Source organism: Gymnodraco acuticeps, unplaced genomic scaffold, assembly GCF_902827175.1.
Source record: "Gymnodraco acuticeps unplaced genomic scaffold, fGymAcu1.1, whole genome shotgun sequence".
Taxonomy (NCBI): domain Eukaryota; kingdom Metazoa; phylum Chordata; class Actinopteri; order Perciformes; family Bathydraconidae; genus Gymnodraco; species Gymnodraco acuticeps.
In genome coordinates this window covers 475,017-487,525 of record NW_022989996.1, presented here as the reverse complement: position 1 = coordinate 487,525, position 12,509 = coordinate 475,017, and the positions used below count along the sequence as shown (strand labels likewise).

The following is a 12,509-nucleotide window of genomic DNA, read 5'->3' as shown; positions in this document are numbered from 1 at the left end:
TGCAGAGGTGAACACAGAACACACATGCAGAGGTGAACACAAGAACACATGCAGAGGTGAACACAAGACAACTTAGCACGAGCAGTAATCCTACAAGCTGTCATCACTCCCTCCTGACTGTTCTCCTCACTGTCTTCCTCTCTGTCAGACATGGTAGCTGATGATGTAGGCCTACTTCTTCCTCTCTGGTTGAGTCTGCGATTAGCTGCTTGCATCCACAAGTCAACAGCTGGGTTTGGGTCGAAAGTCTCTGTTGTCATCTCAGACAAGTGGATGTAATCAAATAAGTATGTGAACATAACCAATAACCTACCATAGCCAATAATAAATTAATGTAACTTATTTTATTTGTGTTGTTCATTCATATCTTATTTTACCTTAACATTTATTTATTTATTTTTTTTTATTTTTTTTATCTCTCCAGTTTTAAAGGATATTTTTGGTTACTGTCCTATAGTATGCATTGGAATGATTTCAAACCTGTTTATCCCAATAATTATAAAGGAGTGCCTTGGAAATACGTGTTTACATAAATGTGACCAAACTGTTTGAACTTAGACTAAAGTTACAATTTGGTACGCAAATGCGCCTTTTTTCAAATGACCCGGTGCTCTTTTTTTGCACCAATTATGTGCAGCCCTGAGTATATTAACTTTCTCCTGGCGAGACCTCAAATCATCTTCGTAATATCAAACTATAGATCCTACACATCCACTGGACGTGGATTCTAAAAGTACAACATACACTTCTCGCCAGAAATCTAGTCAAAAAGCATTTTAATTTCCAAACTATTCTACAATTTAGGATTTTCCAGAGAGGGTTATTTGTAGGGTTGGGTATCGTTTGAATTTCCACGATTCTGATTCCGATTCCGATTCTACTTTTCGATTCCGGTTCTTAACGGTTCTCAATTCCGATTATTTGAGGGCAGGGTAACAAATGATACATTGATACAAAATTACATTTATTCGAGAAACTTTTACACAGGTTAGTTTACAGTAATATTCACATTAATCAGTCTGTTTATATTCACTGCTATGTAACTGTAACCTGAGAACCCCTGAAGCTACAACAGTGCAACAGTCCAACTTTTAAAGGAACCCCCCCCCCCCCCCCCCCCCCCCCCCCCCCCCCCCCATTTAAAAACAGTTCTTGTTGAGAAAAACAAGTATATCTGCCTTCTCAGGCATACCGGGAAGACATTTTTTTAACATTTTAAAGTAAAATGCTTCAATCTGGTGCACTTTAAGCATAATTACTAGAGACTAGTACAACTCTAAACACCCATATGAAAAAGATCGGTTCACATTTGAATAATTAAATAAGTATGTGAGCATAACCAATAACCTACCATAGCCAATAACAAATACATGTAACTTATTTTACTTTTGTTGTTCATTGTTTACTATTTTATTTATGCATATTTTTGCATCTCTCCAGTTTGAAACGATATGTCTGGTTTACATATAGTATACATTGGAATGATTTCAAACCTGTTTTATCCCAATAATTATAAAGGAGTGCCTTGGAAATATGTGTTTACATAAATTGTGATCAAAACGTTTGAGACCCACTGAGATAACTTACACTAAAGTGAACTATCTAAACACTCCGTTAGAGCAGCTAGCACCAGATGCTAATAACAACAGCGCTGGTACCGGTGCACCCTCCCTTTCTCCCTCGCTCGCTCTCACGCTCACTCTCACTTTGGCTCTGAGCTGCGGGCGCCAGATAAGCCAACATCCCCCATTTTCATCACTTACAGCGCCCATTGTACAGGGCAAATTAAAAGTGTAACCGGGATGAAAATGGTGTTACCTTATTTCAGAAAAATTATGTATTGAAGTCAATGGGGAAGAACGATTATCTTTCGATCCCGTTTGAATTGTGCCACAAATTACACATATTTGTCAACATTTAAAAAAAGAATTTCCAAGTCAAAAAAGTCACAGTTTGTCGTAAAACTGTTGAAATATAAGACTATGAAAAATACGCAACTAGAAAGACTACAAATCCCAGAATCCCAGTCCCGCATGCTGGCTCAAGACGGAACCCGACTAACTCCCCTTTTGTGTATGTACAGTTCTCAACATGCCCGACTTCTAGTGATTTCTCCTCGTTTAATACTTCGCCTCATTCTAAAAGAAAGAAGTGAAATGTGCCAACGTGACGGCCGTCTTGGTGTTGTGCGAGACGGGAGATGTAGTTAATTGAGCGGTTTACACAAAAAAAAGTGTTACTTCACAGTTTTACGACACATTTTTATTTTTTGACTTGTAAAATTATCTTTTAAATTGACAAACATCATATTTGTAATTCGTGGCACAATTCAAACGGGATCGAAAGATGATCTTTCTCTCGCCATTGACTTCAATCATACTTTTTTCCGAAATAAGGTCCCATGGAGGTCCCCCGGAAGGGAGGGCCTTCGCCTCTCTATCAACCTATTTGGTCGTTTTTTGTAGGAGGAAAATGTCTTGAATATACGAAAAATATTAGTTTTTTTTCATTGAAATATAAATACTTTCTAACTTTATTAGGCTCATCCGTTTTACAGAAGAACAATGTTGGCAATTTGCGAGACATAATACGGTCATTTTGATCTTTGTAGGATGGGTCATATGTGCTTCTGCGCTGTACCCGAGCTCTGCTGGCAGCACAGTGACTTGTGAACATGTAGTGATTAAATAACTGCTACTGTACCAGATCCAACTGGCTCTGCTTTCATGTTGTGTCATATCCTCCGCCTGCTGCTTTCCACCTGCTTTGAAGGATGCGCTTGGGGATTTGACTTCCTCTGGTAACCACACCTGTTATTAACCAAACTGCCACATTCAGTCAATTCTCAAGACTAGAATACAAATACATAACATATAAATGAAGGATTATAACAAAACTATTGATATAAACATGTAAAGTTAAACTATGTGCAATTAAAATGCAATAAAGATATTTATATAAACTAAATTGGTAAAGTATAATGTCCAATAAAGATCAAATTAAATCAGATAAAATATATAGATATAGGAAATTAAGTTACATTTTGAATATTGTACTATAATATTTAACATGTATATTACAATATATTATTGGTGTATTAGTATTGGAATAATATTGGAACATAACTTGCCTGTGAATGAATTGCTGTTCAAATAATATCTAAATGCAAACACAAGTCCCTTTTTCACGGCACTAGGCATTTCGACTTTTCTCTCAGGAAACTTCCCTTGTAATCATTGATACGCTGTCATTTCCCATTATGCATGTTCTGCTGGCACAGTTGACAGCTATACCTTTAGGAAACTGCAAATGATGCAAAACATTATTCTGTATTTATGAACAACATCTCCTCAAACTCACTGTTGGCAGTAATACATTCCGAAGGAGGGTAGGACTGCTGCCAGTACATTATGTACAATAACTCAATGAGTATGCTCCTGAATATTGTATTGTCAGATACAATGGTCCATACTCAGCATAACTATAATACCAGGGACAGTGTGCGTTCGCCAAGGTGAATGTTGTAGCCAGAAGTTCCTTATTTTACGTTGAGTCACTTGCTACATATTAAGTCTTTAAAATATGAGAGGGGCTTTGGAACAGGGTTTTAAGATGATTAGATCCAATTTGCAATGATCTTGCAATTAAAGCTGCCCTGGTTTTGCTGTATTTTTTGAATTGTAGTCACATGCTTTTTGATTGTGTTTTCTAAGATTGCTAACTCGTTGGCATCATGTTGGAAATAAGGGTTTTCACATAGTGTGTTATATAGGTTTTGATGCATGACTGAAATCCCAAAGTTCCCTACAGAGGGAAGTTTCTCTCCCACACACTCCCCCCCCAGCCTGACACTATACCCTAACATTGTGACATCACTATGTACCACTCACGCTTTTATTGGTTAGCACTTCAACACATTATATTTGATAGGCTAAGGAGCAGGAACATCTCGAAGCAGTTGACCATTCACAACAGAGCTGGCCAGTTAAACCAATAGGAGGCAAACTGGGCTTCTGCTTTCAGACATAGGGTGAAAAGAGGTGCTGCAGAAGTATGAGGAAATAAAGAGCTTTTTGAACATGAATGCATGTAAACATGTCCACAGTAGAGGCACAACATACAAATATGAAAACCTGAAATGAGCATAATAGGGCTCCTTTAAGCTTTGGATGCTTTAGTATTGTCTGATAATCTCTCAATCACCACGTCTATCAATCAAAACCTCTGCCATAAGGGCTTCACCTTTTTAAAATGTAACAAATTGAAAAAAGTACATTGGCTATTTGAAAGGTGTTCTCTTCTGACAATTGGAGGAAAATAAACAAGAATCATTTCCTGGAAGCCTTCGTAGATGTGAAGTACAGAGCCAGGCGCAGACCTGTTTTCCTCCTCACCAGTTTTTGCACAGATGTTTCACTCCAAACTTGATTTCCCGAGGTGTAAGAGAGGCCCAGTAGAGGTGTCAGCGATCCTCAAGCATCTCAATGCAACTTTTCAAAATCCAGACTTCCATTATGACTGGATTTGAATGTATACCACCTGGCTGCTGATACAAGACTATGTGCCACAGTTGGTGCATGCTCATTCTCATTCAACACAAACATCTTTCCCTGAGTATTTCCATTTCATGTTACTTCATACTTCAATTCTGCTACAATTTAGAAGCAATTAGTGTACCTTTTACTCACTACATTTATTTGACTAGATGACTACTTACTTTGCAGTTTTATATTAGTAATCAACTAATGAATGATGACATACTATCAAACGATTAAGATATGTGGCAGTATAAAACCTCATTAAAGTTATCTACAACTTTACTGCAACAAATTATATTTATATGCTTATACTTGTTAAAAAAACTTTTACTTAAGATCTGAGAACTTCTTTAGCCTCTGGTGCAATGTACTTAAAGTGTTGAATATGTTGTCTCTCACTTTCCGTGCACATCAATCACTAACACATACATGTGTTCTGTTTTTGCCTTCAACTTTGTTGTGTACATTTCCTTGACTCTGTGATGTCATCAGACTGGGACGACCCGGAGTGGACTGCTACTGTCAGCATGAGAGTGGATCAGCTGTTCTTCAACTGCAGTTCCTCATCAATGAGGTAGCCACACTCCATGAGCATGATTTTGTTAAGCTGTGATTTTTTCAAAGCTGCCACGACTGAACTCTTTAGCATATCCCCCTGTCACCATCAACATGTCCACTTCCTGTGTCCAAATGTATTTTAACTCTTTACACCATGACATTTTCTTCTTGAGATGTAGCTGCTGCAAGTTAGTTACCCATAGAAGGACCCTTTTTTTATTGATTTAAAAAGAAAAATAAGTTGATTTGTGGAGCTTTAGGGACATGCAAATAAGACGAAAAATAAAGTGTATCAGCACAGACCAATTTATTTTGGGATGCCCTTTGCAGTGACACGGAAGCAACGTAAATGCTCCCCCTAAGTGTTGTTGTTAAATGTCGAGGGAAAATATGTTTTTAATAATCATAAAGTTGCGCTGCTGTGCCTTATGTGTAAATGGAAAGCCACACTTTGCTGCTGCAGTGGGATCACACAACCCAGTCTCACGGCATTTCGTGTTCACCAACACGATTTTTAATCTATTGATTCGTGTTCACCAACACGATTTGCCCCTTTTTTCGTGTTGCACAGCACAATTTTAAAAGCAATGTATTTCTACTGCCTGCAGCACGTCTTTTTCTCCGGTCGGGGTCGTGGGAGACCGGAAGCTGTGTGGTTCATAAAAACATGTTCATTACTCAATATCAAGCCACAATTAATTGCTTTTATATTAAATCGTATAATTTCGGACATTTGTTGCCGTCTGGTGAGGAAAATAAATGGGGCTCAGAGCCTCAGGATACTGAAATCTGTATTTTTAAAAATCTTTTTTTCCTTCTAATTTGTATTCTTTTCAAAATAACACACTGTTATTTACTCACCAATATAACACAACAATTATCCTTGCTTTTATTTATTGGTTTAATATTCCATAATCTTGGGCTTTTTTGGCGTCCGTCAGGAACTGAATTTCAAAATAAAAATAACCGGAAACAGACGTAGGCATTTCGAGCGATTACCCAAGATTCTCAGCTATGGTTTTAAGCTCGTTTATTGGATGTTTTAGCCGCAATGCATGCTGGGATTTGGTGTTTATATGATATGAAATCCGGAAAACATTTTAAAAGAATAAAATAATACTTAATTCCGAGCGCTCTTGCTTTTCTCTTTGAAAGTCATCACATAACGGCATTGTAATACACGGTTCGGCTGCATTGTATATTACAGATCTGCCGTAGTTCTTTATTTATAGAGCCCTGATGAGAAGACCTTTGGAAAAACTAAGAAAATGCCGCCGAAACTGAATACTTGACGTGGATCATAAATATATTCAACAATTAAACAACATCTTCAATTTCTCTTCACACAATACGTCTCCTTGCAGTATCAACACTAATTCGGCTGACTTTTACATTTGATCTAATTCACAGATAGGTTATATTTACACCATAACGGTGCACAGCTGATATAAAAGGACTGTAGTTTTTAAAGATATTACTGATTTTCTTTGAATGTAAGAATGTAAATACTGAGTCTGAAATAGTATAGCAATATGCTGTAAAATTATGTGAAAGCATGCATAAAACTACACATCTTCAGATGTTGTACGAAAACACAAGTGTCCTACACTAATAATACAAAGTTATTATGGCTGTGTGTACCTTGTGTGCACTTCCTAGTGGTTAAAGCACGTTATTGAATTATTGTGTTTTATTTGATTAAAAAAATATTAAGAGTACATACTTTCATAGGGGGAAAGTATAAATATAGAATATAAAAAATCAAGAAGATACTATAAGTGATCTCTACAATAAAACAGTTTAGTGCAGAATGTACAAAGATATTAATAGGAGGAGGTGCAAAGCAGAACAATGAATTAACCTTTATTTAAACATTAAATAACAGATTAAGGTCTTCTTTTAAATAAGAAAAAAACTTTGGGGGTATCTATCTACAGATAAATATTAAGCCTGACAAAGTACTTAACGTCTAATATATTGCTTTCCTGCAATGTTAACTATGTTGAAGCACTTATTTTAACTGATATTATACATATGAATTATACTCTTATGTATGTAGATAGAATAAGAAATGTGCAGAATATGACAGTTTAATGGTGGAGGTACACACATATTGATAGATGTCTTGTAATGCACTGTTGAGGAACCTGTGACCCAAGTGTTTCATTCATTGCATAACTACAACCGTAGTTGTGTATATGATATGTCAATAAACCTTTGAAAATCTTGAAACGGATGTGCAAATAGCCATAATATACAGTCTTGAATTAACTATTAGTAGAGAATAACGAGTAATGAATATACTTTATTACTCGTTTCCATTCATGTCAATTGCAGATACATGTTTAGTCTTCTCAAGCACCAACTATCAAATATCTCTCCTGATTGTTGGCACTTGACAATCACCGTACCTGAATTTTACTCAGGTGTAACTAAAGTCTGATTTAAGAGTTGTTTATATTTCACATCATTAATCAGAATCTGCAAAGTAACTCAAATAAAATACAAAGTAACAATGAGCTGTCATGTGGGTATTAATGCTGCGCATTATGGACACAAGCGATTTTCACCCATTTATTAATTATATGTTTTACATTTGTAACACCAATGTGTTTAATACTGGCAACTTCTAATTGTGGGAAAAACGAAAACGTTCAGTAGAGACGTCCCATAGAACATTTTGCGAAACACAATAGCCAGCATGCGTAGTTCTGGGGGGGCGTTCGATTCCAGTTTTGGATAGTCTGGCGTGGTTTCATTCCATTTCACACAGCTGTTTGAACGCTCTGCGTAACCTTACGGGGACTGTAGTCCTAAACGATAGCTGGGGATTATGGGTAGTGTAGTGTCTTCGGCCATCCTAAACTCAGAAATGTTGACAATCGCAATGATGCTCGAAATGTCCCTTATACGTCTGTTTCCGGTTATTTTTATTTTGAAATTCAGTTCCTGACGGACGCCAAAAAAGCCCGAGATTATGGAATTAAACCAATAAATAAAAGCAAGGATAATTGTGTGTTATTGGTGAGTAAATAACAGTGTATTATTTTGAAAAGAATATCGAATTAGAAGGAACAATTTTTTTTTAAATACAGATTTCCGTATTCTGAGGCTCTGAGCCCCATTTATTTCCTCACAACAAATGTCCGAAATTATACGATTTAATATAAAAGCAATAAATGTGGCTTGATATTGAGTAAGAACATGTTTTTTATGACCACAACAGCTTCCGGTCTTCCTCGACCCGACCGGAGAAAAAGACGTGCTGCAGGCAGTAGAAATACATTGCTTTTAAAATCGTGCTGTGCAACACGAAAAAAAGGGGCAAATCGTGTTGGTGAACACGAATCAATAGATTAAAAATCGTGTTGGTGAACACGAAATGCCGTGAGACTGGGTTGGATCACAGCAGGTATTTTATTTGACCTGTCTAAAAAAACACTAATCTTTATCTTTATTAATGAAGATTATTTCACCTACAGCCACATAAGGGCTCTGCAGCTCACAAAGATATATATGGTAACAATCAAATGAAAGATGAGTGCGATGCAAGCCCAGTCTTTCTGTGCATAAACTTTTTCTTTTCACAATTGGTTTATTTTGTCAATTCAACTGATTGTCTTGAATTCATTACTTTAAGATTGATAAGAAGTATTCCTAGTGAGTCGAACATATTAGTTTGAAACAAACTCAAATGCTTTCTTATCCGTTTATCTACCCTTTAGTTGTTGCCTGTGGATGCTGGTTTACCTGTACTCAAACATACTTCTGTTGATAGAGATTGGCAGGAGCCTACACACATAATATTGATTGGTTTCTCTCGGCCTAAAATAAGAACTCTCACTGCTTTTTTCCCCTACTGACTGTTTACTAACAATATACGGTGTGTATTAGAGAAAAAGCCCCTCTTGTAAGTCAAAGAGCAGAAGCGAGTCAAACGGGTGAAGAACACAAAGCCGTGTTTCCTTTGTCTTTGTCTTTCTTGTTTCTCCTTTATTCCGCTGTAATCTACGTGCTCTTCCTGCCTCTCTCGGCTCCTTTTCCTTGCCCACTCTGTTTCTTTTCAAGCCCACTGGCTCTTTCAGCCCACCTCTCATTCACTCAATCGCCTACTTGTGATGTGTCTGAGGCAAATGGAGGTGGATGGGCCTGAAGAGGGCTATGATTGTGCTTGTGTGACAGGTATTGACTTTTTAGGCCTGTGTGAGTATTTGTGTGGGACTAAGTGTGTAAGCACCCACATGTTTGTGTAAGAGTGTCTCAGCTGTGTGTAACCGGTTGTAAGCTTGAAAGCACGGTTTAAGAGTGTAGTGTTTACACACAGTGTTTTTTGCACTATGACGTGAGGTTCTGCCTAATATACAATATTGTAAAGTAACTAAGTATATTTACTCAGGTACTATACTTAAGTACAATTTTGCAAGTATGTAGATGCTTGTGTGAGTGGAGATCCAATATAATATGTGATGACAACCAACTTTCATCCACTTTTTATGTTTATATATGTTTTTCATTCTTTTTTTGGAAGAAATACAAAATGATGTAATATGTTGAAAAAAATGAAAGTAGTGAATCAAACGCTCACTTAAAAAAAGTACAATTTTGATGTACTTACAATTATTTTTATCCATGTTATGCTAATTAATTCAAGTATTGTACTTTTTACTCCTCAACATTTATGTGATGGTTTTAGTTAGCAGTTACTTTGTATGTTCTTATTATGAGTACAAAATATAAAACATTTAAGAATTATGATAGATATATATATTATAGATTTAGTTACATTGATAACAAGTTAGTAATATTATCTTCACTTTTAACCAGCTGCAAAATTTAAATATAATCCAGTGATAGAGTATATATTATTAGGAACATGCACACACTGAGTACATTTGGTTTTTAGTAATTATTTTGTACTTTATTACCAAAAAAAATGAAAGCTGAATAAGATCTAAGTACCACTGCCTAGTGCCTAGACACTGTCTGCAGTCAGTAGTGTGTGCATAGAGTGTGTGTGTGTGTGTGTGTGTATGTCTATTTACGTGTGTTTGTCTGCTACATATGTGCATACCCGCTTCCCCCCCAGTCTCCCTTATCTAAGAGACAAGCACCTATCACAGTGCCTCCTGTAGGTCTTCTCACGGTGTGACAGAGTGACTAATAGCCGTGCAGTATGCCGATGCCCTCTCTTGCGTTCAGTGTGTGGGCTGTCGGCGGCCCTGCTAATGGTTGAGTTACCAGCCTCTTGACATTCACTGAGGTGTAATGACTTATTCCCATTAGATGTATGAACCCACCGAAGAGGCCACTTATTGCAGGTATACCTGTGAATGATGAGCTTGTGCATGTTTAATGTATATTCTTGCTCTCAGCGCGTCTAGTTGTCAATCGTTTATTATGCAGTCATAATCTTGTCGTCCTCTTTAGCCTCTTGTTATTGATGAGGAGAATATTAATTTTACTTTTCTGTCACTGTGTCGGTGTAGGGTATGAATAGGCTAATTAACAGGTTTGTTTGCCTATTTGGAATATATTATTTTTCGTGGATGAATAATACATCTTAGAGGCTGAGGGGGGCTGCTGAGGGTTGGCGGCAGATGAGGTTGGATGGTGGCAGGGAGGAGGTGGGAGACTGCTTAGGTAAGGAAAGGTGAGAAGGATTTGTGTGGCCGTGCTGAGAGCTGGATTACAGAAGGCATTCTCAGGAGCGCTGTACAGATGCTCGTTTCTAAACAAAACACACAGTCTAATACGCAATAGGTAAAAGTCAAAAAGAGATGATTGATTATTGTCACAAAAACGTTCTTCTGTCGTTTTTGGTTTTATCAGTCTGTACATAAATCGCTGACACTAAATATCAACAATTATCTGAGATTTGACAGCTTTAAAATTGATGAAAGGGAGAAGAAATTATGTTTATGAAACACTTGCCATCTGCTGCTAATGAGGTATGAGGCCAGTATCTGGAATTTAGTGAAGGTGCATTTAGATTCCCAATACTCTAACTGGTATGTTGATTAATGTTTTGAACAATGGCAGGGAAATCATGTGCCTGGGAAACTTTTTTATTGAATATTATAAATAGAGACCCTTTTCCTCCTACATTTCTTGAAACCGAGAACATGAAACATTTGTCATCTTTGCTGCAGAGTGATTCATTTGAATGATGATAAACACGCTGGTGATTTACCTAAGTAGGACGCCAACAAAAAAAACCAGGCCATAAGCTCCATCACTATCATGTTCATAAAGTTCATCGTAACTTTACAGACATTTATATCAATTAAAACCTTTGAGATTTTCATTCTGCTCTAATACTCAGTGTTGAATCTTATTTCCTCCATTTGTAAAGAAGTGTTGAGGACAAAGAGGAGATGCAGGAGTAGACAGATGGAACAGGTGTTAACACATTGAGGCAGCAGGACACACACCTCATTACCTTTGACACAAACCTAAAGTGACTTCAGGTTTGCAGCACCAGATGAACGACCAGAGTGTTATTATCTGAAATGCTACTTTTCCCTTCTTTTTTACCCCTCTTAAATAAAAAAAACAAGGAAGTAGGTCTGGCTATTTTGGTCTATACTTTTAACATGATTATTTAAGGCCTACTTATTGACTTTGGAAAACCTTTTGCATTTAGGAGAGCAAAATAAGAAGACTAGATATATAAAGAATGTTATTCTATTGTTAACAATCTAATCATATACACAATGGTTGGATCTATAACACTGACAGCATAATTACAAATGGAATGCTTACTTTCATAATCATCTGGAGCCAAAATCGTAAATAAATATTACATTTGATGAATCGGCCAGCAATAACGTACAGTATGTAAAGCTATCATTTTTGTTTAATTCAACAGCTTTAATAGTATTCAATCAATCAATCAATGTTTATTTATATAGCCCAATATCACAAATGTTACATTTGTCTCAGTGGACTTCACAGTTTGTACAGAATATCAGTATGACAATACGACACCCTCTGTCCTTAGACCCTCATATCGTATAAGGAAAAACTTCCGGAGAAAACCCAGTGTTTAAAGGGAAAAATGGGAGAAACCTCAGGGAGAGCAACAGAGGAGGGATCCCTCTCCCAGGACGGACAGATGTGCAATAGATGCCGTGTGTAAATTGAAAAGATAATACATTTGAAACATAGGTAGTCCAAATGTTTGGAAATGCATGTGTGTATAATAGGAAGATGAATCCACGAGGATATCCATCCAGGACCTATGATCCAGGACCACAGCCACGACTCAAGATCCAGGGCTCGCGATGCAGGACACAGGACCGCAGGATCGTCCATGACTCCGGATCCCGGCGTATATAGACACCAAAAAGAAAGAAATTTGGGGAAGCTGGGTTAATCGGAACATGAGAGTACACAGGTATAGACAGATAGAAG

General features: G+C 37.1%; 1 protein-coding gene across 14 annotated transcripts in view; it reads left to right on the top strand.

The window, feature by feature from the left end:
• Positions 1-12,509, top strand: part of stxbp5l (syntaxin binding protein 5-like) — a 208,520-nt gene that overhangs the window by 93,678 nt on the left and 102,333 nt on the right. For all 14 annotated transcript variants that reach the window (XM_034212876.1, XM_034212874.1, XM_034212872.1 and 11 more), the window contains exon 3: positions 5,031-5,112. In XM_034212876.1, the coding sequence (XP_034068767.1) occupies positions 5,031-5,112 (82 nt within the window). The remainder of the gene's footprint in view (positions 1-5,030; positions 5,113-12,509) is intronic.